The sequence below is a fragment of the Pseudonaja textilis genome, chromosome 1 (assembly GCF_049901715.1).
Source record: "Pseudonaja textilis isolate UNSWEBS1 chromosome 1, rPseTex1.2, whole genome shotgun sequence".
NCBI classification, from domain to species: domain Eukaryota; kingdom Metazoa; phylum Chordata; class Lepidosauria; order Squamata; family Elapidae; genus Pseudonaja; species Pseudonaja textilis.
In genome coordinates this window covers 66,791,036-66,818,299 of record NC_141990.1, presented here as the reverse complement: position 1 = coordinate 66,818,299, position 27,264 = coordinate 66,791,036, and the positions used below count along the sequence as shown (strand labels likewise).

Sequence of the window (27,264 nt, the reverse complement as noted above, 5' to 3'; positions counted from 1 at the left end):
CTGAAGTCAGTTTACTTCTGACTGATATGAAGAGACTCAGTGAATAATCTAAAACAGGGGTTCCCAACCTGGGGTGCTCGCACCCCCTGGGGATGCGAGACAATATTCCAGGGGGTGCGAGAAAAGTCCAGGTAAATAATAGGATATTGGCTATATGTTGGCATTTTTATTTATTATGCAATGGATTAACTTTGTTTTCATTTTAGAGTTAAGTATCGTTATTTAGTGGCCGTCACATACATAGCTGAAAAGATTCAATCCTACCATATATTTAACGCGTTCAGTAGTTCCCAAAGTCTAAATTTCAGGGGGTGCGAGGTTCGAGTGAAATTTCTTTAAGGGTGCGGGGCGAAAAAAAGGTTGGGAACCACTGATCTAAAAGTTTCTGGTGTTCCATTAATCTTCTTCCAACATCATTGCAACCCTTACTATGTATTATACCAGCTAGCTCTGAAAGTTGGTGCTTTCACTTTCCACTTCAAATTAAACTTTCCTGCTCAGCCAGAAGAAAGTAACTGCATTTATCAATGCGGAATACCTTGCCTCAATATTAAGCAAGCTGAAATTTGGAAGCTCATATCTCTAGTGAAAGAATATGAATGGGAGTGATGGGTTTTTGACAAATGGCTACTGATAACAATTTATAGATAATTTCCCAGAACTTGACATGAAAATACAGCTTCTGAGCAACTTTTCCAACCTATCACAACACCTTGGCTATTATAATAATCAAAAATCAAAAATATAATTGTATACATGCAAAAATTGCCCTAGAACTATGGTATAAGGCTGCCCTATTTTCCCTGTTTTCACTTTGTTGGGGAAAGTGACGGATTAATTTTAGTTTAGTAGGAATTTATTTTAAAAATATTTTAAATACTAACAATCGGCTTGCTAATAGAGAGTTAAGCAGTTTAAATGAGAAATATTACATTTGCCTACAAAAAATTCTTTTGTTATGTTAATTAGTCTGCTTCTCTGTCTCAAAATCTAAGATTTTAAAATTAAATCCACTTTATAATCAGATACTCTATAGATTATGTTGTGAGCTTTAGAAATCTATAAGGATTTGTGTTTATTAAAAAGAGGTACTCAAGTGACATTGTTATATAAGTTGGCTTTAAAAAAAAAACAGTAAACAAAGTCATTTAGATGCTAGAAAAGTTAGTCTAAGAATATTCATCTGAAAAATGTTAAAGTGGAAACAATTATTTCTCCATGAACAGTAGGGATAAACATCTTAAGTAACAGAAGAACTCACCATGTTTTTTTTAAATAAAGCCATTTTCTGCTAACATGGTATTCGATAATCAACTACAACCCAAGTCATTTTAACTTTTAACTTCATTTTAAGATCTCTTAGGATCTTATCAGAAGCTTGAGTAAACCTCATATCACAATTCATTTGCATCACAATTGCTGACTTCAAAAGGGTTAGGATTAGGGTTGGAGCTCATCAGAATGATACTGTCCTTTTGCAGGAGATCAGGGATTGCTTAGTGGATTACATGGGAGATGAGGAGGGAGACATGAGTGAATGCTCATCCACCCTTGTGGGCTGCCTGGGAAGGAAAGAAGGGGTGAATTTCCTCTGAGCCCCTACTGAAGTGGTTGGGGAATTCTTCAAGTTGCCAAGCTTGAGAAACACCATCCTAGTGGATTGTTCCCCATTTCTTCACAACATAAAAGTAAGCTTTAGCCCTGCAGAAACGATTTTATGCAGAGAGAAGCACTTTGCTTCAGTATGGCAGGTAAAGTTACATGCAACCTACTGTTATCTCATATCTTAAAAAATAAAAATGTATTTTGTAGAGATTAAAGCATTTTTTTAAAAAAAACTAGAAAATCAAAGTAGATTAGTGGCAGACAGTAATGGTTATGGTTGATTAGAACTATTCCTTGTACAATTTTATTTTAGAGGTTCAAATAATAGTAGGTCATTTAAATATAAATGAGTTGGATATAGCATTATAAATTCAGATGGACAATCAGTATCTTAAACTGGCAATATACTACCGGTATTTATATAATACAGGCTTTGTATGTACTTCAGTTGTGGGATTGAGGGAAATCTGCACTTACTATCAACTGTTCTAAGAATTTTTTTCCATAATCAAACTTGCTTTGTATATACATTTTACTATATAGCAGAGAGAGGTAGAGATAACCTTTAAACTAAAGAATCCAACATGCTTTTAAATATGAATATGTTCAAACCAATAGCAAAGCTGAAAAGACATTCATTGTCAGCAGTAACAAATCTAATATTTGTAAATAATACAGTATACAGAATATAGTTTAAAGAACATTTTATATAAGTGTGCTTTTTTACTATAAATATTTTTTATTATTTTTTAAAAAGTCTAATGTCCATAAATAAGAAAGTGGGAGTCAGCATCAGTCCTACTCTATTTCTCCCTTGGCTGTGACACTGAACAGTACAAGGGGCGTCAGTTCATATTGCTTATGGCAGACTTATTGGCTGCGGCTTTGCTGTGTTTGTAGATTAGACAGTTTAAGATCTTTGCTGTTGAACTTTTAGCATAATGTGAATACCAGTCCCTTTCAAACACAGCTTTAAGTTGCTTAACTATGCTGGTTTTGTTCCCTGTATCTGCATGATTGATGACAAGACCAGCTCCAGCATTCTGATTAAAATAGGTCCCAACCCAGTCAAAATTACCTATAAGGTAAATGAAAGGACAATCAAAGTTATATAACAATTGGAAAACATTCCTCAAGAACAACTCTTTTTCTTAATTAAACTTCAGGCTGAACACTTTTGACATTTTATATTTAATATAGAGGCAGATTAAATTTACTTTCTTCATGACAATCTCAACTTTATAAATAAGCAGATTATGTCACATGCTAATTCTTTCAAATCTAATGTTTACTAATAAAGCAAAATTTTATATAAATTATTATATAAATTAGATTTTCATTCTTCAAATGCTTTATACTTAATCAGTTATTCTAGATGCAAAGCTACAAATAATATACAAATAACCAGACAGCAACTGGCTCATTCAATTCTTTACTTACCAATATAAGCAGCTCTTTCAGTCACCACATATTTATTGCGATTTAGCTTGAGAAGAGAAGAGCTTTTTGGCTCCTTAATAAAACATGCACTTTCTGATTCAAGGTCAAAGAATTTCTGCATTAAATAAAAAAAACTCACTTAGATATAGCTAATCTCCAAATTGCTGGAGGAACTTTAAATTGAAAAATGCTGACCTATCAGATTTGGAAAAAGGAAAATAAAATCTATAAAAACATTATGAAATAACCTAAATATAAAGAAGAGTTATAAGTTTTGATTGCATTTTGCAAAATTTCCACATTAATAGACAAGTTGATTTTCAAAAGCGTGATACTTTGTTGCTAGTTGTGATTATGTAAACAGTAAGTATAGGTAATCTGCAAGTTATGACTATAATTGAGCCCAAAATTTCTGTTGCTAAGTGAAACATTTGTTTAGTGAGTTTTGCCCCATTTTCGCACCTTTCCTGCCACAGTTAAATGAATCATTTCAGTTGTTTAGTTAGTAACATGGTTGTTAAGTGAATGCGATTTCTCCATTGACTTTGCTTGTTAGAAGGTCAGAAAAAGAGATCACATGACCCCAGGACACTGGAACTGTCATAAATATGAGTCAGTTGCCAAGCATCTGAATTTTGATACCATGACCATGGGGATGCTGCAATTGTTGTGTGAAAAACAAGCATAAGCTACTTTTTTCAGTGCCGTTGTAACTTTGAACAGTCATTAAATGAACTGTTGTAAGTCGATGACTACCTGTAATTCATAAAGACAGTAAGTAGCATGTCCTCAAATTGGTACCCTAATTCCCCACTATTATTTTGATACAGCCCAAAATAAAAGACCGAAAGATTTTCAGTTACAGTTCATTGATACTAGCTTTATTTATTTTTTCTGGATTAGAGAAATAAGCAATTTCCTAAACCACAAATAGTGTTCCTAAATCACATTGAAAACCTAACCCAGTTTGTCTGAGATTGGACATAACTATAGTTTAAATTAGTTAAAAAGAATCAAAACCTTCCTCTTTAAAATACAAGAGAAAGCTGTGCTGTACTCATGGGGGGAAAAGTTACAATAGTTCTTTTGAGGACTTTGCTATAGGAGAAGAGGAATAATATTACTGAACAATATATCTGAACAACTTTTTAGATTTTAGGTAAAGAAGAAACAATATTCTGAGAAGTCTTCTCCACTCATATTATGAAGAAAATTATGAAAGATTCATAGAATCAAAGAATCAACATATATACCACAATTGTAACCCTGCTTAACTGGCAAGAGGGGAATCAAACACAATCTGAACAGAGAATGGGCAGTGAGAATAATATGGAAACTTGAAATAATGATCTTAGCTTTCCATTATTATATTGAGAGGAAAGAAGACTATGTTTTATTTTGCTGTGAGTTTACATTGAAATTCATATGATTGAGATTCAACACAATTGCTAAAGAAATATACTATAATATTGTTTTAGCTACATAAACAAACAAGAGGAGAAATACTTACAACTTTTAAACTACAGTCAGAAACCTCAGTGCAAATTGCTTTAAGAGATGAAATAAAGTTAAAAGTGAGGGGATTTGTTTCTTTGGAGAAACTGATAAGGAGTCGCACTTTAATATTACGTAGAATCAATGCTTCTCTTATCTTTCCATCCAAAAAAGGCCAATACCTATAAAAAAGCAGCCTATGTTATTCAATTTTTTTGATGAAAAGCCAGGATTTGTGATGTAATAACTAAACCAAAACCCTAACCAAGCAATTCTGAAGTACCATGACTCTCATACAATCTCTCACATTGAAATTCCTGAAAGCTAAGAAAAAGGTAGATCTTATCAACTTATTGAGAAAAAGAAGTATAGTAAAATTGTCAAGGTCAAATTGTATGGCTAGACAATATAGTGGAAGTCCAAGAATGGATAAAAGTAGAGCTAGGAATGTGACAATGATCCTAGTTGTATTAGTTAAAATACAAGTGTTGTAGGAGAACAGTCTGGTAATATGATATGGTATTTTTTATCTTTTTTTTTCAGTCACAATTTAGAATAGTATTAGCCAAGGAGTGAAGCCCAATAGTATTTTATCAAATTTACTAGAACTTTTAGAATTGGAGGTAGTGATGTAGTTTCTTTTCTTTTTCTTGCATAGTAAAAAAATAGAATTTCTCATGGTTCTACTGACTCAGGGATACGAGGGCTGGTTAGATTGCTTTTTCCTTAGGACTTCACGTGCACATAAAAAAACCAGTGATTCTGCTAGAAATCACTTCTAATTGACAGGTCACGTTAAGAAATCAAGTTATATATTTTCCCATTTCAAACATAGTGTGTGGTAACAAGTCTGAATAAATGATGTATTAAAAATAAACATTAACTTGGAAAATTAGGAAATAAATTACATTGTGATAGTACATGACCATTGTGATAGTACTTATCAACATGATGAAATATACTAGCTATAGAACTGCAAAGAAATTTTTAAAATTTTTTTTGCAGGATTTGTGACTGAATCTCAGATGTGCTCAGCAAAATCTACAAAATCTTTAAACCTTTGCAGGCTTGCTACTTTTCAGTTTAGTTGGGATTTACATCCTCTACAGTTTCCAGCCAAGAAGTATCATAGGAATTCTGGAAACGGACATCCTATTACTATTAGAATATATTATTCATTTGTTAGATTTATATTTGTATTTCCCCCAGGAATTCCAGGGAATACATAAGGACATGTTCTTTCATTCCATTCTTACAACAAACCTATGAACTAGGGCTTAATGTTATCCAGTGAATTTGAATTCTTGAGGGTAGGTTTGAAATTGGTTCTTCTCTATCTTAGACCTAACATTTTAATCACTCTACAACATAAGCTCCTGAATGTGCTAAACTGGGAAAGAGAGTTCTTACCAAATGCTTTTCTCAGAAAATATAATGTCTTTATATTAATATAACAACACATAATAAAGATTTATGGTGTCTACTCACCTTGTCTCATTTATTATATTAACAATAGGCAGATAGTCCATAACAGCTATATATATAAACTCTTCAGCATTATCTACCACACTATAGATTGCATCAGTATCCAAAGTCCTGTCTTTAGGGCATAGGAGCTTTGGCGAATTCTGTGGAGAAAAGATTAAAAATATATTAACAGAAATATAGAAGATCTCATTTCAGGGTAGAATTATAAAACCAACGTACTCACACCTGTAACAAGATGGCATGTATAACTTTTAATATCTTAATAGTGTTTATCACGATGTTTTATCAATATATTTTATGTTACTTATATGCTACCGTGAAAGTATTTCTGTTCTGAAAACCAGGATATAATTGCTATCTCTGATTTCTCTAATAAAGGTGTTGGTTGAATTCATAATTATTCTGCATAAATAAATAATGCAGAAATTATTTAAATCGTGTAGTTGCAAAATCCATCATTACCTGTAATGGAATCTTGAACATAATTATATATATATATGTTTGCAACTACAAAATCCATAATTTTCTCTGGATAAATTGGGGATACTCCAGAGCAAATGCTACAGGGGCTAGAATAAAAAAACCTTTGTTTTTTTCCATTTGTGTGACCAGAAGGGTTCTTGTGTTATTTTATTCATTTCTGATTCAAATCAAAAGATTCTAAGGAGTTCACATTAGAGTAACATAAAAATAAATAAAAACATTTTAAAAATTTAAAAATATTTCAGCAATATCATTAGCCAAAATATTTAATATTAACTATACTTTAGTTATGATGCAAGATTTATTATGTTGCATCTTCTTCCCTCTGGAACATTCTTCTCAGAGATTCACCTGGATTTCACCTGTATGACATTCAGGAAATTACTAAAAATTGATTGTTCTTCCAGGTCTTGGCATAAGATTCTTGGCATCATGGAGCACCATAATTATACACATGAGTTTCCACAAAGAGAAATACTTCAAAATCTATTTCCCTTTTAAAGAAGGTTTGAACAAGTTTCAAATCAACAATGATCTTAGATGTCAAATATCTTTATTACTTTTGTCCTTTGGCAATGTCTGTAACTGAATGGGGTTTAACGAAGGAGTAGAAATATTACATATCGATGCTCATCAGGGCAGCTTTCAGAAGCTCAAAACATTCCCCAATAAGTGTCTGACCTGAGTTTCAAATTTGGAGGGATTCACCTGTGCCTTGGTTAAGCTGAAAAATAATCTTTCCTTTCAACTGCAGGCTATCGTCAACAAATTTATGGGAATTTTCTAATAATTCCCGTTGTTGTTGAGATAATGGTATCACACAATAATATCCAGCATCTTCCCTTATGATCACCAACAGGGCCAATATTAGGATTACAACATAAAATACTATAGAGAAAATTACACTTTAGGCTGCAGTCAAGAAAGGCTGTTTTGCACAAAAAAAAAAAAGGAATTAGCAGTTTTAAAATAAAATTGATTAGTGATTTGAGGAGCCTGATCTATATAATAGTACCTTGGCTTCTAAATCTTATAATTTAAGTAACTATTGTTGTAAGAAAAGAACTATTTTAAAGGCAAAGAAAGAGGAAAGAGAAGGGTAAAGACAGAATATTCAATTATAATTACAAATAAAATTATCAGTAATAGAGCTGTGTTTGATTTGGTTGTCTTTTCTGTTAGAACAAAGATCACTATGTTCTGCTTGCTTTCATAGGCCCAAAGATTTCAGAGGAGGGCTGCTGTATTACCACCAAAGTTCCTAACATTGCTTTACTAATAGACATATCTTAATCAGGAGTGTCAAACTCACATCGTCGCAGCAGCATCATGTAATATATCAGGACTTTTCCCCCTTTGCCAAACCGGGCATGGGCATGGCCAGAGCATGACACATCTGGCCCATGGGCTGAGAGTTGGACAGCCCTGTCTTAGATGTATCTGCACTTCCTTAGAAGCACATCTTCTCCTTTAAGTTCATTTTTATTCCTTATTACTAACATAATTTTTCTGGGTAAAAGGAAATAATTGAAGAGTAGACTCTGAGGACATCCCATATCATGTACCAACAAACCTTCTTCTCACACATAAAGATGCAAGTCTTCACTACAGGAATATGTTGCTTCCTGCTAACAATGTTTTCACCCTAATGGCATCTATGAGGAGATGTGTGGTTAATAAGTTTGGTATATAAATAAATAAATTTATTGCACTATTGGGTTTGCAAATATTGAGTGTGTTAGGGATATAATTTTAGGGGGGAGCAACTCAGGTAGCAGCTTAACATTATCTAAAAACAAGAACAAAAATACTCACTGAGACAAAGACTTCTGACTTGGTTTCATTCAACTTAAGAGGCAGCTTATTTTTAGTGCCATACACTGCATACAGTCTTTTAGACCAAGTGGGTGGAACTTTGCTCTTGGATTTCAAGGAACTGTACAAGGCAAATATCCTTTGTAAATCTAAAACCAAGCAACTGCAGTTGTATACAATGATGCCAAGCTCCTTCATCTGTGAAATCAAAGTATGTATTACTAGACACATTGTCTATTATAAGAGCTTCAAATGATAAATGATGTGATTATTAAATGCTTAGTTTAGTTTACTTTGTTGTCATTGCACCTCATACAACGAAGTCAAACACCATCTTCAGTGCACATCATGACCCTGACCATGATCTTCTGGGCAATGACATTAACCCTCTGGAGTGCTTTCCTATCTGCCACTGTGCAATTGGCAAACCATACAGAGGTGCAGTATGTTAAAATGCTCTCTATGGTGCAGTGGAAGAAGGTCATCAGCAGTTTTTCATTCAGGTAGTATAATCTCTGCTGGGTCCTTTTGACCAGGGCTGCAATGTTGGCACCCCAGGTCAGGTCCTCTTTTAGGGTAACACCCAGAAACTTAAAATTGGCTGCTTGCTCCATTCGGTCTCCATTGATAAGCAAGGGCTAGATGTCTGATCTGTTCCTTCTATAATCCACTATAAACTCCTTGGTCTTATTGGTATTGAGGACCAAGTTATTGTCTCCACACCATGAAAGCAACCGGTCCACCTCATCCCCCTGGAGATAAGTCCCACCACTGTTGTATCATCTGCAAATTTAGCAATAGTATTACTAGCCTGAGTGGGAATGCAGTCATGCACGTAAAGAGTATAGAGTAAGGGACTCAACACACAACCCTGTGGTGTATCAGTGTTAAGAATAAGGGCTGAAGAGATATGATTACCTAATCTGACCCTCTGTGAACAGCCAGACAGGAAATCCATAATCCAAAGGCAGATTGAATTAGAAAGCCCAAGGTCCAGAAGTTGTGTGGAAGAATTGTGTTAAAAGCAGAACTAAATCCACAAAAAGCATCCTCACACAGCCCCCTCCCCCGCTGTTCTAGATGAGTCAGAGCAGCGTGAAGAGTGATGGCTATAACGTCCTCTATAGATCTATGTTCTTTTGCTGCAAAGTCTATTATGTTGAAATATATATATGCATATGTTGAGCATCTCAGTCTAAACTGGAATCCTATTGTTTTGTCTTCCTTTGCATTTATTTGTTGGTGCTGGAAATAATCAGTGATTAATAACATATTATAACAAATAGCTTGTAAGCTGATAGTAAATTCTGCTTACTGAATCCTGAGAGAGACAGAGCTTCAGCACATGCCTATTTTATATTTTAATTTAAATCATTTTATAATAAAAAAATAGCACAGTGAATATACAATATAAGTATTAAATGATTGCACAACAATTCCAATTCCTGGAAAATTATTCATTTACAAAATTCTACTTGGTTCACATCTGCAGGTCAACATAATACACTATGTTTCTAGTGCCAACTTCATTCTGTATCAAATATGATGCTCTGAACATATTGTATTTTCCACTAACTCCTGTACATCTCAACTAGCATGTCAAACTTACAAGAAAGTCTACTCTAGTGCCAGAGAAAAAGCAGTATATGATAAGGAACAAATAGTCTAAAGCTTAGATTCTGATCCCTCCATGGGACAAGATGATTGGAAAAGAGCTAAGCGAAATATGAGTATAGCACAGGGGTGTTTCAGGGGTGCTTTGAGGCTGTAAAGTTTGAAATTATGACTCCTGAAGAAATTATTTGCTTTCAATATTAAACATATATGCAAAAATTATCATTCTTCTATTGTGACAATTTTATTCCTTCAGAAGCTGAATATATTCATTATGTTAATTTTAATTCACATATGGAATCATTTCTTATACTATTATTTTTTTACAACTATGAAAAATGTAGTTAAATTTCATAATATATGAAAGCACTTGTCACATCTTATGCAGACTCTTTATAAACATGAGTTTACCTCTCTTTTGAAACAACAGCACTAATCTGTTCTTTTAGGATTAAAATTATTTTTACTTAATTTTCTCAAGGGGCACATGACAAACTGGAACTGTTGTGGTGGGCTGCCAGTGCTGACATCCCACCCCTGCTGCCAAAATCCTGCCAATGCTGCCAATGGTCCACCCACCCACTGCCAATAACACCCTGCCCTCTGCCACCAATGCCTGCCACTGCAGTTTGGGCTGGAACAGCCTGCAGGTTGGATATGGCCTGCGGGCCATAAAATGTCTGATTTATAGGAAACAATGAGAATTGCCTCTTGTTTCTTTTGGTAACAGGGCTACAAAAACAAGTGGATAGCAAACAATGAAGAAAATATTTTTTTTTTATTTAGAAGCCAGCAACAAAATCAAGACTCAACAACTCCCATAAAAATACATTGGATTAAACATGCATAAGGCTCACTTTCTGACATTTTTAAAAGTCCAAACTAACTTTTGCATTTAACAATTTGTCTGAGAAATAAAACACAACACACAAAGAAACACAAAACATGGCTAAACACGTGTAAAATCTTATCAGAGCTTAATTAGTGATTCCCTGTCTAGTTTAGTAGTCTAATCTGAATGGCAGATCAAGATTAGTAAACTATAGATGTTGAGATAAGATCAAATTCAAGTCTCCTGACAGCTCAAAATCTGATCTAATTTGATCTAACTGTAAACTAAATTTACAATTTGTTCAATGGCTGGGAACCATCTGTTGTAGCCTCATTCCCTGAGATACGCTGAGATAAATTGCTAACCATGTTTGTCTTTGTCTCTGTGGCAGCCTTACAGATGTAGTGATTTCATCTGAAGGTCATTTGATCAAATAATTCCATCAAAGCAGATATGTGAAGCTGCACAGCATGATGAGACATATTTATATATCCATCTAGAATGGCCATACATTGTGCTCACTTGTCTGGCTCTTTAGTGATATTCTGCATTGCAGCCATTTGGATTACCACCCCTTAATAGTTAGCACTTGTTTGTGTCTGATGCTGTATTGCCGGCAAGGGATAGATCATCTTGCTTTTCACAGAGAGGTGCTGAAGAGAAGCTTGCACAAGCCTAATGCATTCCCTATGTCATCTAGAAGATTTGGGAAAACATGATACTTTTGCCTGACGATTGGTGGTACAAAAAAGAAAAGCAGTAGTGGAATAGGATCAGGATTCTGTTGCGCTGAGTTTCTCTCTCTCTTTATCTGCGGTGTCATTTGGGTCTGCAACTGAGTTGCTTCAAAGAATCAGTTATTTAGGAAATGGATGTTGGGGGGAAATGTCATCCAATCTGTTACATTTTATAGTAGTGAAGAAGCTAGTATCTGCCAAATTTCACAAAGACCCAGAGTAACATAAGCATTAGATCTGGAAAATGACATCATTGATTGTTGACTATAAACTTATAAATCTGCTGCACTGCTCTCTGAAGTAATTATTTTCCAAACAGATTATTAACTGCAGAAGAGTTCTTTAAAATAATTTCCTACTAGCAGTATGAAGAAGACATAGAAGGACTATTGGAGGAGAAACACTTTGTGTCCCATTTATATGCCTCTTGAGGATCTAACTGCTGAAAGTGTTATACATGGGAGAATAACATACAGACGAAATAAAAAAATAGTAAAAAAAAATAGTAAGAGAACAGCTGTCTGATCTTGATGAAAACAAATCACCAGGGACTGATGGATTACATCCCAGAGGAATGGCAGAGGTCATCTCAAAACCACTGCACCATATCTTTCAAAAATCCTGGAGCACCGGGGAACTACCAGAGGACTGGAAAAGAGCTGATGTGGTTCCCATCTTCAAAAAAGGAAAAAAACAGACCCAGGAAATTATAGACCAATCAGCCTAACATCAATACCCGGGAAGATACTGGAAAAGATAATAAAAAAACAGATCTGCCAACATCTAGAAACAAGTAAAGTAATAACTAGCAGTCAGCACGGGTTTGTTAAAAACAGATCATGCCAAACCAATCTTATTTCATTCTTCAACACAGTGACTAAATTAGTAGACCAGCAAAATACTGTTGAGATAATATATTTAGATTTCAGCAAGGCATTCGACAAAGTAGACCACAACCTACTTCTTAGTAAGCTAGAAAAAAGTGGAATAGATAGCACCACTACTAGATGGATTTGCAACTGGCTGGCAAACCATACTCAACAAGTAGTCTTTACTGGGTCTAAGTCTACATGGAGGGAAGTAAGCAGTGGGGTGCCACAAGGTTCCGTCTTAGGCCCAGTACTCTTCAATATCTTCATTAATGACTTAGATGAGGGAATAGAAGGCAACTTACCAAATTTGCAGATGATACTAAGCTGGCAGGAATAGCTAACACCCAAGAAGATAGGCTCAAGATCCAGATGGATCTTGACAGACTAGAACACTGGGCCATATCTAACAAAATGAAATTCAATGTAGAGAAAAGTAAAGTCCTACACTTAGGCAAGAAAAACCAAGAGTTCACATATAGACTGGGTGAAACCAGGCTCAATAACAGTACCTGTGAGAGGGTTCTTGGAGTCTTAGTGGACAACCAGCTAAATATGAGCAAGCAGTGTGCAGCAGCAGCCCAAAAAGCTAATGCAATCCTAAGTTGTATTAACAGAGGGATACAATCAAGATCAAGGGAAATACTAATACCACTCTATAAAGCCTTAGTAAGACCACACCTAGAGTACTGCATCTAGTTTTGGTCACCACATTATAAAAAAGATTTTGAGACTCCAGAAATAGTACAGAGAAGAGCAACCAGGATGATTAGGGGTCTGGAGGCTAAAACATACAACGAACAGTTGCAGGAACTGGGCTTGACTAGTCTAGTAAAGAGAAGGACTAGGGGAGACATGATAGCGGTCTTCCAATATTTGAGGGGCTGCCACAGGGAGGAAGGGGTCAATCTATTTTCTAAAGCGCCTATAGGCCAGACAAGGAATACTGGATGGAAACTGAACAAGGAGAGATTTACTCTGGAAATAAGGAGAAACTTTCTAACATGAGAACAATCAACCAACGGAACAGCTTTCCCTCGGAAGTTGTGGGAGCACCATCACTTGAGACTTTCAAGAAGAGATTGGACTGCCATTTGTAGAAATGGTGTAGGGTCTTCGGCTTGGGCGGGGGGTTGGACTAGATGACCTACAAGGTCCCTTCCAACTCTGATTATCTGTTAAATCTGACTGGTACATTGGCAGTTGAAACAGCCTACTAAAGCTAATAATACTAATAATAGTAGTAGAGGTTGCCATATAGCCTATTGTATCATATTACTTTATCTAATTGTAGAAGATTCAATTAACAACAGCACAATTTCCAGAATTATATCATGAATGAAATAATTAACTATAACATAAATGATCCACATATTTAAAAGCCAATGGCTGTTTCTTCCTCAACAAAGTTAACTATGGTTTTTTAAGAATTTACTTTGCAGTTTAAAGAACTAATACCTGCCCCAGGGAACTCCAATCTAAACTGGCACTTCCAATGTATACATGTTGCTTATCCACAATCCAGAAGGATGACTGCAAATGACCATCATTATAAGCAGTTAAATTTACATTTATCACTTCTGCACCTAAACAAAATATACAAAAAAAAAACACAATTAGAACATATAATTAAATCATCCTCTCTTAAAGATAATAAGCCTAAAGTCACATAGAGCTCGGTGAGAGATAGTTCAAAATATCTCGGGCTGAAGTTGTTTTAAAAATAGACTGGCAGAAGTTACAAAATTGTAATTACCCATCTGCAGACATTCACGGATTAAAATGTGTCTAGAAAATATTTTTCAATTCATTGTATTCATTTTGATTATGAGTATGGCCTTGAGTTAGTAATTAAGTTTTGACTGACACATGGAAGACAATTATGCTCCGGTAAACAGAGCACTTTGAATTCTTGTAAATGAAGCTTTTCTCATACAATAGACAATGTCTTGCCACATTTTTTGAATTTTACAAAAGATACCATCCTTCAACTTCTAACTCTTTTTTCCTTTATTTTCCTTTTACCACCACCACCACCACCCCCAAAAATGGCCCAGGAAGAAAAAGATGGAATAACTGTCCAACATCTTGATTTACAAAGCTAGGCCCCCACTGATCCAAAAGTATAATATATCATTATTATAGTACAATGTACTACTGCACACTAAGCATGGTCTTGGAAGACAATGACAAAAAGTGGCTAAATGGAAAAAAGTTATAATATATTCCAAACAAAGAAAGAATGAAAAAATAGCTATATAAAATGTTTTAGGATGTAGCACAAGATAGGTTATATTTTTTAGAAGCCTAACATAGTGCAAATGATTTATATTCTCTCCAAAATGAATGAAAACGCATAGTTTTTTTGTTTTTGGTCATACATTAAAAGGAAAACATTTCTAGCTTTTCAATAAGATTTTAAAGTAAAAAAATATTCCTAATATTCAAAATTTTTAAAATGCCACAATGCAGGTAAAAATAAGCATCTGCACAAAACATCATCAGTGCCAACTTTATTGGAACTTTAAGTATATACTAATAGAAGAAAGCATTATTTAAATTATGGAATAAGAAAATGTATCTGCCAGAGGAACACAATTGTTCCTGAAATCCCTCTAAAGGATGGAGGCATCTCTACAAAGTCAAGACGGAGCAGTTGCGGCTTGATGGCTATATGCAACCCAACTGAAATCAAGGGCAGCATTTATGTCACTCCCATTTTTGTCATGCACTCATAACAAATGTTCAGGGTGTCACCTCTTTTTTGCCTTAACTAGTTGCTTTCTCTAGGCTGAGACACTTAATAGTGCTACTAGAAGATGATTAAAAAATGAACCTGTTTAAACACTGCTAACAGCCTTTATTAACAATGATAGAATTACAATTAGAGCAGCAAAATGTAGTTATTTTTCTGCTCTTATTGCATCCATGGATTGCTCTCTGGTGGCTTCATTTAGGGTAACCCAGTCCCAGAGAGAGAAAGCATGAAAAGCTCCAGAGAGATGAACTGGGCTAAGGCTTTAGCTGATTTAGACAGATCTTCCACATGAAAGGAAGCCAGCAGAGCAGCTATAATATGTTAAAGGAAAACTGACTGGTTATTTTGGCCAGCAGCAAGTGGAGTTGACAGAAGAATTGTAACTGTGCTGTTCCAGCTGGCAGATATGTAGCTTCCAAAAGAAAATGCTAAGCTTAGCTGTAAAGAAGCTGCAGCAGCCCAGCCAAACCAGTCCACCTATCTGATGATTAGTGGTAATGTCATGTAGTTGCAAGGAGAGAAGGTATTCTTGACCCAATGGTGACATTAATTTGTTTGTGTGTAGGTGGAGGAGGAACCTAAATTCCTACAATAAAGAGAGACTAGTATAGATCTATTTCAAGCTATTCAGCTCTTTAGCTCTCATCAGCTAGCCATACGCTTTCTGGGAATTGAATCCTGGCTACTAGCATATTAGGTAGATGTATTAACCTCTAAGCCATGGGCTTTCCTCACTTTGTCAGCTGTACCAGGGGACAGGTTAAGTGTTTTCTGGTGAAACTGGTCTATTAGGGTAACCTGGTCCACCCAAATATGGGATGAAGCACACTGCTTCAGCCTTCACCTTTCAGCCCCAATACAGGAGCCTTTGCAGATAGTTGCTTTCACGACACATTATTTTTTTTGTTGAATTTATATTTTATTGACAAAGAAATAAAGGGAGACTAGTATAGATCTATTTCAAGCGATTTAGTTCTCATCAATTAGCCATATCAGAAGTACAGGAAGAAGGCTAAAAAAATGCAGCTGAGGGGGCCAGAGCTTCAACACAGTGCTGAAATGTCTATGCAGCTGAAGTAGTTTCTTGGATGAGAAGCTAAACATCTTCAAAGCAAAACCAGAAAGTCCAGTTGCCTCTTGAAAAAGCATCTTGGGACACTACTGAAATACATTTGTCTATGTCTGTATTTATTTAAACAATTTATACAGCATGTCATCTCATGGCAGTGGCACACGCAGCAGAAATAATTCATTATGTTACTCAGGCTTGCATCATACAAAAAAGTATTTGAAAACAGCCCAACAATGATTTCCCCTTTACACATCCAAAGTATCTTTCTTTTTTTCATTTCTTTGTTGATCATGACTACACTCCATGTTGGAATCTTTTACACCACAACTGTCCCCAAACAGACCCTACCTTCCCAGCCAATAATAACCTTTGTTAGTAAGATAGAGAATTCCTAGACTGGTTACTACTATCCATGCCACTGCAACATTTCCTGTTCAAAGTAAAGATAGGTTTATCTCATTCATGCATATGCCAATCTGCTAGCTAGGATCATATCACAAGACCTAAAATGGAGACCTAACATCTAAAACATCATCAAAAAAGCACAACAAAGAATGTTCTTTCTGTGCCAACTCAGAAAGGTCAAACTGCCCAAGGAGCTGATGATACAGTTCTATAGAGGAATCATTGAGTCTATCATCTGCACCTCTATAACTGTCTGGTTTGGTTCTGCAACCCAACAGGACAGACACAGACTTCAGAGAATAATTAGGACTGCAGAAAAAACAATTACTACCAACCTGCCTTCAATTGAGGACCTGTATTCTGCACAAATCAAAAAGAGGGCTGTGAAAATATTTGCAGACCCTTCACATCCCGGACATAAACTGTTTCAACTCCTTCCCTCAAAACGACGCTATAGACCACTGCACACCAGAACAACTAGACACAAGGACAGTTTTTTCCCGAACGCCATCACTCAGCTAAACAAATAATTCCTTCAACACGGTCCAACTATTTACTAAGTCTGCATTACTATTACTATTAATCTTCTCATCACTCCTATCACCTATCTCCTCCCACTTGTGACTGTATGACTGTAATTTTGTTGCTTATATCCTTACAATTTATATTGACTGTTTCCTAGTATGATTTGATTGCTTATTTGTACCCTATGACTATTATTAAGTGTTATATCTTATGATTCTTGACTCTTGATGAATGTATATTTTCTTTTATTACACCAAGAGCATATGCACCAAGACAAATTTCTTGTGTGTACAATTACACTTGGCCAATAAAGAATTCTATTCTGTTCCATTCCATTCCGTTCTCTTCCATTCTGTTCCATTCCATTCTTCCATTCCATTCCATTCTATTCTAAAGACCATTAACAAGCAAGTCTAAAAACAATTGCCTATTTCCTATGAACTACAAGGTACATATAAGGTACCAACACATACTTGGGATTGTTTTAATTCTAGACATTAAGAATATATGTTGATGCTGTTGAGGTATGTTGCAAATGTGATTTCCAGAAAACTGACTCAAAGAACAGAATAGAATAGAACAGAACAGAGTAGAGTAGAGTAGAGTAGAGTAGAGTAGAGTAGAGTAGAGTAGAGTAGAGTAGAGTAGAGTAGAGTAGAGTAGAATAGAATAGAATAGAATAGAATAGAATAGAATAGAATCCCACAAGTGGGCGATAAGGGGGGATGAGAAGATTAATAGTAATAGTAATGTAGACTTTGTAAATAATTGGACAGCGTTGAGGGAATTATTTGTTTCGCAGAATGATGGTGTTCGGGAAAAAACTGTCCTTGTGTCTGGTTGATGTGTGCAGTACTGTATAGTGTCATTTTGAGGGAAGGAGTTGAAACAGTTTATTTCCAGGATGTGAAGGGTCTGTAAATATTTACACAGCCCTCTTTTTGATTTGTGCACTATACAGGTCCTCAACTAAAGGCAGGTTGGTAGTAGTTGTTTTTTCTGAAGTCCTAATTACTCTCTAGAGGCTGTGTTTGTCTTGTTGGGTTGCAGAACCAAACCAGATGTTATAGAGGTGCAGATGACAGACTCAATAATTCCTCTGTAGAATTGTATCAGCAGCTCCTTGGGCAGTTTGAGCTTTCTGAGTTGGCACAGAAAGAACATTCTTTGTTCTACTTTTTTAATGACGTTTTTGATGTTAGGTGTCCATTTTAGGTCTTGTGATATGATAGAACCTAGAAATGTGAAGGTCTCTACTGTTGATACTGTGTTGTCTAGTATTGTACGAGGTGGTAGTATGGGAGGATATGATGATGAAACTGTTTTGTGTGCAACTAATTGATAATTGTAACTTTTTATATGCTTAGAGAGCTTCTGGTGCTAATTTTGAAATATTAAACAGGATTAAGGTTTATGAAGATTTAGTGAATTATTTCCTTATTTTAGCCCCACTGGGGGCTGAAATAAAATGGGGCTGGGGATCACAGACAGCCACACCTGGCCTGAGTGGTAATAAAGAGAGAAATTAAATCAGAATGAAAACTTTGTGAGATGTGGAAGTATTGCTTTCTTTTTAATGTATTATTTGTCCCACTAGCAGCAAATAATTCAATACAGTACAATTCGTATATTTTGTATAATTTGATACCAAATTATATTTAATTGGTAGTTTTATATTACTAATTTCAAAGAAACTTTCTGAAAAAAGAAAGTGAAATAACTAAATGACAGTTCTCAGAGAAAAAGAATTCATTGGTTTTTTTAGGAGACAAATTATTTAACAAAGAAATTAACTGCAATGAGAAGAGCTTTTTATATTGGATGTGTTCCAATGGCTCAGAGGCAAAAGATCATATCTCCAGACATTTTAAGCTTCCCTTTTAGCATTTTTGTCAAAGGCCTGGAGATGTTCCAAAGATTCCATTAATGCAAAATCTTTGCACTCAAATAGGGTAAGTATAAAAATAGAATGCTCATATTAACAATATAAAGGTATTTTATTGCTCGTCCAATTTTTAAACTGAAAATTATTTTTATGTTATCCAAGACTATGATATTTAAAATAGTTTAATTTCTAGTAATACATTCTATTTAAAGAAAACCCACTGCTCTGTCTCTCCTCACTGCTTTCTTATTTAGTAATAAATGTAAATAATTCTTTCTCTCTCTAACTTCTTTTCCACACACACACAAACACAAAACACTACATTTTCAAAAGAGAACAAAATCTTGGAGGTCTTTTAGTCTAACCCTCTACTCAGGCAAGAAATTCTATACCATTTCATATTTGGCTTCAGTATTTTTATTGTTTAACACAATCATTTTTCTTTTTCATTATATTTCAATTGAAATATAATGCATATGTTTCAGGAGGCCACTCTTTATAATGACATATATATTATTATGAAGTACATATTCAGTATTTTTCTTTCTTTCTCATTGATTCTGTTTGTAGTCGAATGGTCAAGTCAAATAGGTGTAATTACTTAACTCAACACACAAATACAACTCCAGAGTTTTCTCTTTTGTACTGGTTGGAAGAAGGAAAAATAGCAATTTAGCATGCAAGTTTACCGGGTAAAGAGTGAGTGGGCGGGGAGGGTTCTCGCGGGCCATGTGGGCGGCGCAGCCTTGTGTTTCTGTGCAGCCTGGATTAATTGCTTTGTGGGGGTGTTCTGGGGGTGAGATTTCTCTGCGGCCCACCAAAATTTTCTCACGGCCCATCAGTGGCTGTGGCCCACTGGTTGGCTACCGCTGATATATATGATATAACACATGTATAAGGAGTATTAAAATATCTAGTTTAACTATCAACTGTTTTCTACCAGCATCTGCATTTCTTAAAATCTTATCTATTCATCTTCTAATCTTGAATAAACACTGCCTTAAGGTCCAGAAATTCACCTACTTGCTTTAACTCTTCACATTTATACACAACATATACAATGAGTCACTCCATTTTCCTGCCAGATACAATTGATTATCTGAAGCATTACCTCTGGGCCATACTCTCTACTCTCTCATATAATCCTTCTTAAATTTGCTGCAATTTGTCTGGGTATCCTCTGCATACAAAAGTACTCTACATAGACATTCACATTCCCAACTAATATATCTCTACTGTCACTACAAGCATTCCATTATGCATTTCTCCATAAATGTCTAAATCATATATAGGTATTATCACACACATTACTTCCTGTTCAATGCTGAGCCTCTTCTGAACCATTCCATTTATTCTGGGACAAGTTTACTTCCATCATTTATTGTTTTTATTCACTTTTATCATTAGTTTTCTCTAACACAATGTTCCTTCTGACATTGCTGTGTTCTAAATAACCTCCTAAAGAGTGGAAGTCTCATCTGCAAATCCCTTGCCCAATAGATGTCATAGCTTCCCAATGTTATGAGACATTTAACAGAGTATCCTATAAATATTTTATGTTAATTCTATGATACATTTGAATAGTCTGCTTCATAATTTGGAATTTCTCTTTCATCCTTCCCCATTCCAGATACAACTGAACAAGAAGCTTGAAACAGAATCTGCAGGGCATACATTCCACATGTCTTACATTTGTGTTTAGGAACTCACCATGGAGATCTGCAATTTTGAAATACTCTTACTGGCACTTGGTAAAAAAATAGAGACAACTTTTGTACAATAGCAGCATGAAATAAAATGAAAAGCCCACTACTCTAATGCAGACTCAGATAGATTTCAGGTTGCTTGTCCATTTGAATAGGACTTTTTTTTTTCATTTATGTAGACTGACAGATGAATGGCACCAGATCATCTAACAAGTCTATGAAAGATTGGAAATAAAATCAAAGTTTACATCCAAATCCAAATCCAATTCACTGGATCGCAATGAATCCATAAGTGTCAACATTCAAATATAGAAGCTTCATGGGAACTTAAGGGAGGTTTTCCAATTTTTATTTTCCAAATTTCTTTTTCTTTTATTTATGCATGTCTAAATTTCCACATTATTTTCTCATTCTAGGATAACTTACCACCATTCTGTTGGCCATCTCATCACAGCATCTGGTTTCACACCTCCCTGCAAAGTGAATGAGAAAATGAGCCTGATTTTGATGTGAGTTACAAAGATGTTCCAGAATGGGAGTTTTTTTTTTTTTTAACTTTTACCTCCCACCTCCCAAATAGATGCAGTGCATCTAACCTTAGGCTTCAGAATATTTGCTAACAATAAAAGCCCTGAACTTGTTTTTCTCCCCGTAATATTTGGTTAATGAAACTTGGTATAAAAATTAGCCTACATTCCCATAGAGCATCTTGAATAATTGAATGTTGACACAATAATGATTTAAAGTATTGGTGAGTTGAATGTTGATGAATGTGTATCTTCACTAGGTAGACCCTTTTAGTGCCTGACAAGGACATAGTAAATGATGAGAGCAAACTATGAGTTATATAAAAGCATAAAAACCCTATTAAAATAGTAGCAAGGTAAAGATATAGAGAGATAACTGCGGTATTTCTGCATTTCTGTAAATGCAGTATGAAGAACATAGATGGGTTATTAAAAGGAGAAATCTGCACCTGATTTAAAATTATGGAAATTTTAAATTGCTTATACATTATTTTTCCTATTAATAAGTATCACCATTCCTAAAACTTTTCCATAAAACATGACAATTTAGGCAAATTCCATCAATGTCCTCCTTGCTAGCCTTGCATTTTTAAGAAATTATATCAGTTACAATAGCAATTGTAAAATCGCAATTATAAAATATTGTAAAATAAATACATGGGACAAAAGAAAAATTAAGGTTTCAATTTTTGAAATTTTAAACTATCTATTTAGTAATATAGTTATATTATTTAGTTATAGTATATGAAATGTATCCTTTATCAAACCAGCAATACAAGACCATTTATTTTTAATTGACTGCCACTCCAAGCAGACATGCTGTACCCTAAGTATATAAGAAGCACTAGATTTGGATGTAACTTAAAAAACACACTATTTGACGAACTACTTAATACTTTGTCATATGCCACAATCATACAAATAATGCTCTAAAAATAAATGCTCATAGTGCCAGGGTTAATTTTACCTATCAGGATTTTTGTGTAGTTTCTAAATTTAATAATAATGCAAATGAAATACATTTTTTGTTAAAGAAAATAGAGATATAGCTTTGATTTGTTTGGCTCAAAATGTTTTTATTTCAGTAAAAAACTGATCTGTTAAACGCAACAATCTTCTAGGTCTTCAGTACTATATAAACACTTTACCAATAAAATAATTAAATTGTATTGTAAATGGAGAATATCCAATTTTGCTTCATTATCCATCAATTACAACATGAAAATTTATTATTTGACAAAACTGAAACAAATAAATATTGTAGTCCATAGAATAAATATTTCAATAAAGTTGAACACTTCGTTATTTTATGTATAAAATTGGCAAAAAAATCTGAAATCTATATAATGGATTAAAAACTATATTTAGATTCTGTAGTAAATAGTTAATTTTATTTATACATTTTGTAGGTCTTATATATTATTAATTGCTGTATCACAGGGACAGAAAAATGTTTAGCTTCTCTCATAATACTAATAGATGTTTATTTTCCAATATGCAGACAGCTTAATTCAATTATTTGTTTAAAGCTTATTAATAAAAAAATGTATTATGAATGTCTCCTCTCAGAGTGTGCTATATTAAAATATATGGTTTATAAAGTATATTTCCATTTTGATTTGATTGGTCTGTTTTAAAATCATCATGATTCAAAATTAAGTAACACAGAGAAAGAGATTTCACTCTACCACCATAAAAGCTGTCATATAGCTGTCATCTATGCCTCATGCCAATGTAGTATTGCAGAAAAAAATTGAGTGCATTTTAAGTTTGTTCTTTGTTTACTGTTAGCATCATTTTGAAGATTTACATATCCAGCAACATTGCTTTCTGTTTTAATATGAATTGGCATAATTTAATCAAAGTGAAACCATTTATACAATTAAAAAATGCTTAATCATGTTCAACTTTTCCACAGAACCCAGTGAAAATTGAAAATGCTTGAATTTACAAGGCATAATCCAGAATGGTTTTGCGTACCATATCAACATAAGTGTGATGTAAGCAATATGACTTTATCACTATAATAAGAAAAAACAAAGTTCATGCTCTTACCCCTTTTTTCCAAGTGATTTAGTAATTTGGACTTCTTGTGAAGAATATCACTCACTAATTTGATTTCAATATTTTGGGACAATAATTCTTCTAATTTTTCAAAAATTTGCTGCCCCTATAAGGAAAAGATTTATTCATTTACTTACATAAAACACTGATATGGTCACCCATTATCAACCAAACTTAGGGAAGTTCACAACCCAAAAATAAAAGCAATGTTTAAAAATTGAATTAAAACAAAAAAAGGCTAGGTGCTACAACTAAACCTTCTCATGCATCCTATAACAGGTTCATCCATGCCAACCTTGGCAACTGGTGGAAAATCTAAGTCTTAAGCACTTTTCAGAAGGTTGAGGAGATGGGGAGCTTCTAGACCTCATAGGGAAGAGTCTCCATAGGGCAGAGGCTACCATAAAAAAGGCACACTTCATAAGGCCCATAAAATGGCAGCATTTAAAGCAGGGATTCCCAAACTTGGCAACTTTAAGCACTTATTCACACAAGTCTTAAAGTTGCCAAGTTTGCAGACCTCTGATTTAAAGGAAGGGACCAGTGACATGAGCAGGGATTACATAATATATAAAATCAACGTGTTTATGGAACCTGGGAAGCTTAAAAGGAAGTCAAAAGAACAATTGACTGCAATTTATTTTTGAATGGTTTTTATATACACAATTAAAAAGAGATTAATATAGATAAAAGGGTAATTGTGAATTGAAAAAAAGATAAAATGGACTCTGATACTGAATTGTATACAAATGATGAATACGAGGTATACAAACTTTGGCTGAGATATGAAATGGAGGAAGAGCAAGTTAAACAGTGCATGATACTATACTTCTATGTCAGAAGCACCAAAGTGCTTCTGTGGTAAAAGGATCAACCAGTGACATCACCATTGCCTGGGGTTTAGGGTTAGAGAAATAAGTTAAGATGTATAAAGACACCTCTAATCACCACTGACAATGTGGAAAATGTGAAGGATCATTTTAACATGCATGGTAGATTTGTGGAAAATAAGGAATATTGGATACAAATAAATATAATGATGCAATGAATTCTAAAGACTCACATTCAAAAGAAATCAAAATAATTTATACTAGGATTTATGGATAACCAATTAAAAAAGACTTATGGAAGATTAGTTTTGTATATGGTAATTGCAATATGACCACCATATGCAGAAAACTGGAACAATACTGAAATGCCCATAATGGAACAATGGGTTGTAAAGATGATGAAACGTGTGTAAATGGCAAAATTGACCTAATTAGGGATATGACAATTATATCTTTATTAAAGACTGGAAATCTTTTATAGATTTTTGCTTGAAAATGAAAAAACATGAACTGGTTGTATATGGATTTGCTGATTAAAAAGGGTTGATTATGAGAAGAAGATAATGATTATGTAATTTTAATGAGGAAGGAAAAAGGATAAATTTGTTACAACAGCTGTAAGAAAGTTTATATTTTTTTCTTTTCTTTTTTCTTCTATCTATATTTCCTTTCACACTTTTCTTACTTTTTCACCTCACCTCACTTTCCTGTTCTTTAATCTTTATACTATTTCATGTCTCTCTTTAATCAATAAAACAATCCTTAATAAACTTTTCTTAAAAAATCAATGCCATTGTATCTGTGTGTATATATGGAGGTGTATAATATACCATGTTATATTATATGATACTGCTTCTTATAAGACTTTAAAACTATTGTCTGCAAAAAAGATTTGAAGCTTACAAAGTCATGTAGATAATATCAGGCAGAAGGATATCTTGCATTCCTCTTAAAAAAGAACACTATGCAAGATGTCTAATTTTAAGCCAAAAGTTAAAATAATTGGAAGCCTTTACACTATCACAAAAATCAGTGAGCAATTTTGAAAAACAATTAGATGCTAAATTTTGACAGCATCTTTGGCATGGAGATTGCAAACTACATTACATCTAAAATTCATCTTATGTACTCTGACATTTTAAAAGAATTGCAAGGTAGGATGATATTGCAAGCTTCTAATTACATTGTTGCTAATCAGCATTTTAGAACATGCATTGATAGAAATTTGAATTTGATGGTGGTTTATCTATTCAATGCAAAAAAAAAAAAAGCTTTGATACAATACAAATTACATTTTTGAGCACACATGTAAGTTGTTAAAGTCCTGGTGACGAGAAGCAGGCTTTTTCTCAACAAAACATAGTGGCTTTGTGTTTGGAAGCCATCTTACTCTAAAGAATCAATGTCTGTAATTCTAGACACAGCCATACATGATGCAACACACAGGTGGAATGAGCTTGTACAGGTAACCCTTGACTTATGACCACAATTGAGCCTCAAATTTTCATTGCTAAGCAAGACCATTGTTAAATGAGTTGCTGATACAAACAGATGACTGAAGATTCCCATGAATTTATTGGGGCAGAAAAATTGCTATTGAATGAATATAAGTCTAGATTTATACACAGTTACAAAGAGAGATCCCTTAGCACGGAGATGGACAGATACTGAGGTTTTTTTTCTATTTAAATTGCAATTTCTCTACAAAGAAGATTTAACTCTCCAGATATCCATCTTTCACCATGGGAAATAATTTGCTAACTGTTTAAATGGTATCTAAATGATCTTTCTCAAAATCATTATGTGTACAGCTATAATGTTAATATTTGATCTCACCAATATTTCGCCAGGGGCTTGGTTGTTCTTTTACCCAAAAAATCAGTTTTTGCAACAACAAAGGTTGCAAAAACTGAATTTTTTCAAGGCCTGTTTGGCTGATTTTGTGACAGTTCAGCCTCTGGTTATATGAAAAACGGACAAATTAAAATTATATCAATTTAAAAATTGCACATAAATCCTTCTTAAGAGAGCAAAAAAATAATATTATGTTTGGGATTATCTTAAGTATTCCTTATAAATGTACTGATATGCTAAATGCCAGAGTTGGAATAAACAAACATTCAGTTAAAACAGTTTTTGACTTCACAGTTCAAATCTTAATTGTTAGCAATTCCTAAACCTCTAAATCACTTGTTATATTGGAAAGTGTTTTGGAAGAGTCTAAACCTTCCAAATTCCTGAGTCCATTTGAATTGAGGTAGGCTGTAAATACAGTATTTTAAAACAAACAATCCTACTGAATTTCTGATAGACAGCTGAACAATATTCGATAGATATTTGTAACTTACAGGAATTTTGAATTATGGAGCAGGAATATCCTAGTTTAACCAATTTGTGATCTTGTATTTAAAGAATATTAATTAAATTGCCGATAGCCTTAACTTTAAACTAATTCATCAAAATACTGTATAATTTTCATGAATTATATCATTTTTTTAATAAAAATAATGTAGACAAAATTTCCTTCTCATTACTATGAGACTTCACAAACAGCACAAAAATTATATTTGCCATACATTAGAAATACTTTTTATTCTAATTATAGAAAAAAAACAGCTGTGATAAACTAACATATTACTAAAGAACAAACAGAAAGAAATTTGACTGACACAATGGGCACTGTTTTTATCCTTTATTGCAATCTTCCCATTCTCATTACATAACAATTCCCAGAATTGCAGCTGCAATCCAAGAACCAGGAGAATGCCTGGACAGTTTATTAGAGTATGTAAACTGATTTAGTAATTTTGAAAAAGGTTTCTTTAAAAAGAAGTTTATTTTCTGTCTAAATACATATGAAAAATATCATAATAAAACACGAAAAAGTCCATTACCAAGTTAGGAAACTCTTTATAATCTGGTATCACCATTTTCAGTATTAAACGTATATGATCTGAAATATTATAACTTACTCTGAAAGACTATTCTACAGGCAATTGCTTCAATCTCACCATGAGAATAATCAGAAATTATTTTCTTATTTAAATAAAACCTGAAGGATTCAGACTCAGGCAAGTGAAATTGCAAACCAAGCAGACAATAAGACTTGAAATTT

At 34.0% G+C, this 27,264-nt stretch overlaps 1 protein-coding gene across 3 annotated transcripts in view; it reads right to left on the bottom strand.

Moving 5' to 3' along the window:
* Positions 1–618: 618 nt before the first annotated feature.
* PLD5 (phospholipase D family member 5) overlaps positions 619–27,264 on the bottom strand; it is a 78,762-nt gene continuing 52,116 nt past the window's right edge. Inside the window, exons 4-10 of one of the 3 annotated variants that reach the window (XM_087936941.1) lie at positions 23,311–23,425; positions 13,836–13,963; positions 8,326–8,523; positions 6,028–6,167; positions 4,556–4,721; positions 3,046–3,160; positions 619–2,683 (exon numbers count right to left, since the gene is read on the bottom strand). In XM_087936941.1, the coding sequence (XP_087793067.1) occupies positions 2,451–2,683; positions 3,046–3,160; positions 4,556–4,721; positions 6,028–6,167; positions 8,326–8,523; positions 13,836–13,963; positions 23,311–23,425 (1,095 nt within the window). In that variant the 3' untranslated portion in view covers positions 619–2,450. The remainder of the gene's footprint in view (positions 2,684–3,045; positions 3,161–4,555; positions 4,722–6,027; positions 6,168–8,325; positions 8,524–13,835; positions 13,964–23,310; positions 23,426–27,264) is intronic. The other 2 variants (XM_026705282.2, XM_026705281.2) reach the window with 2 other exon arrangements.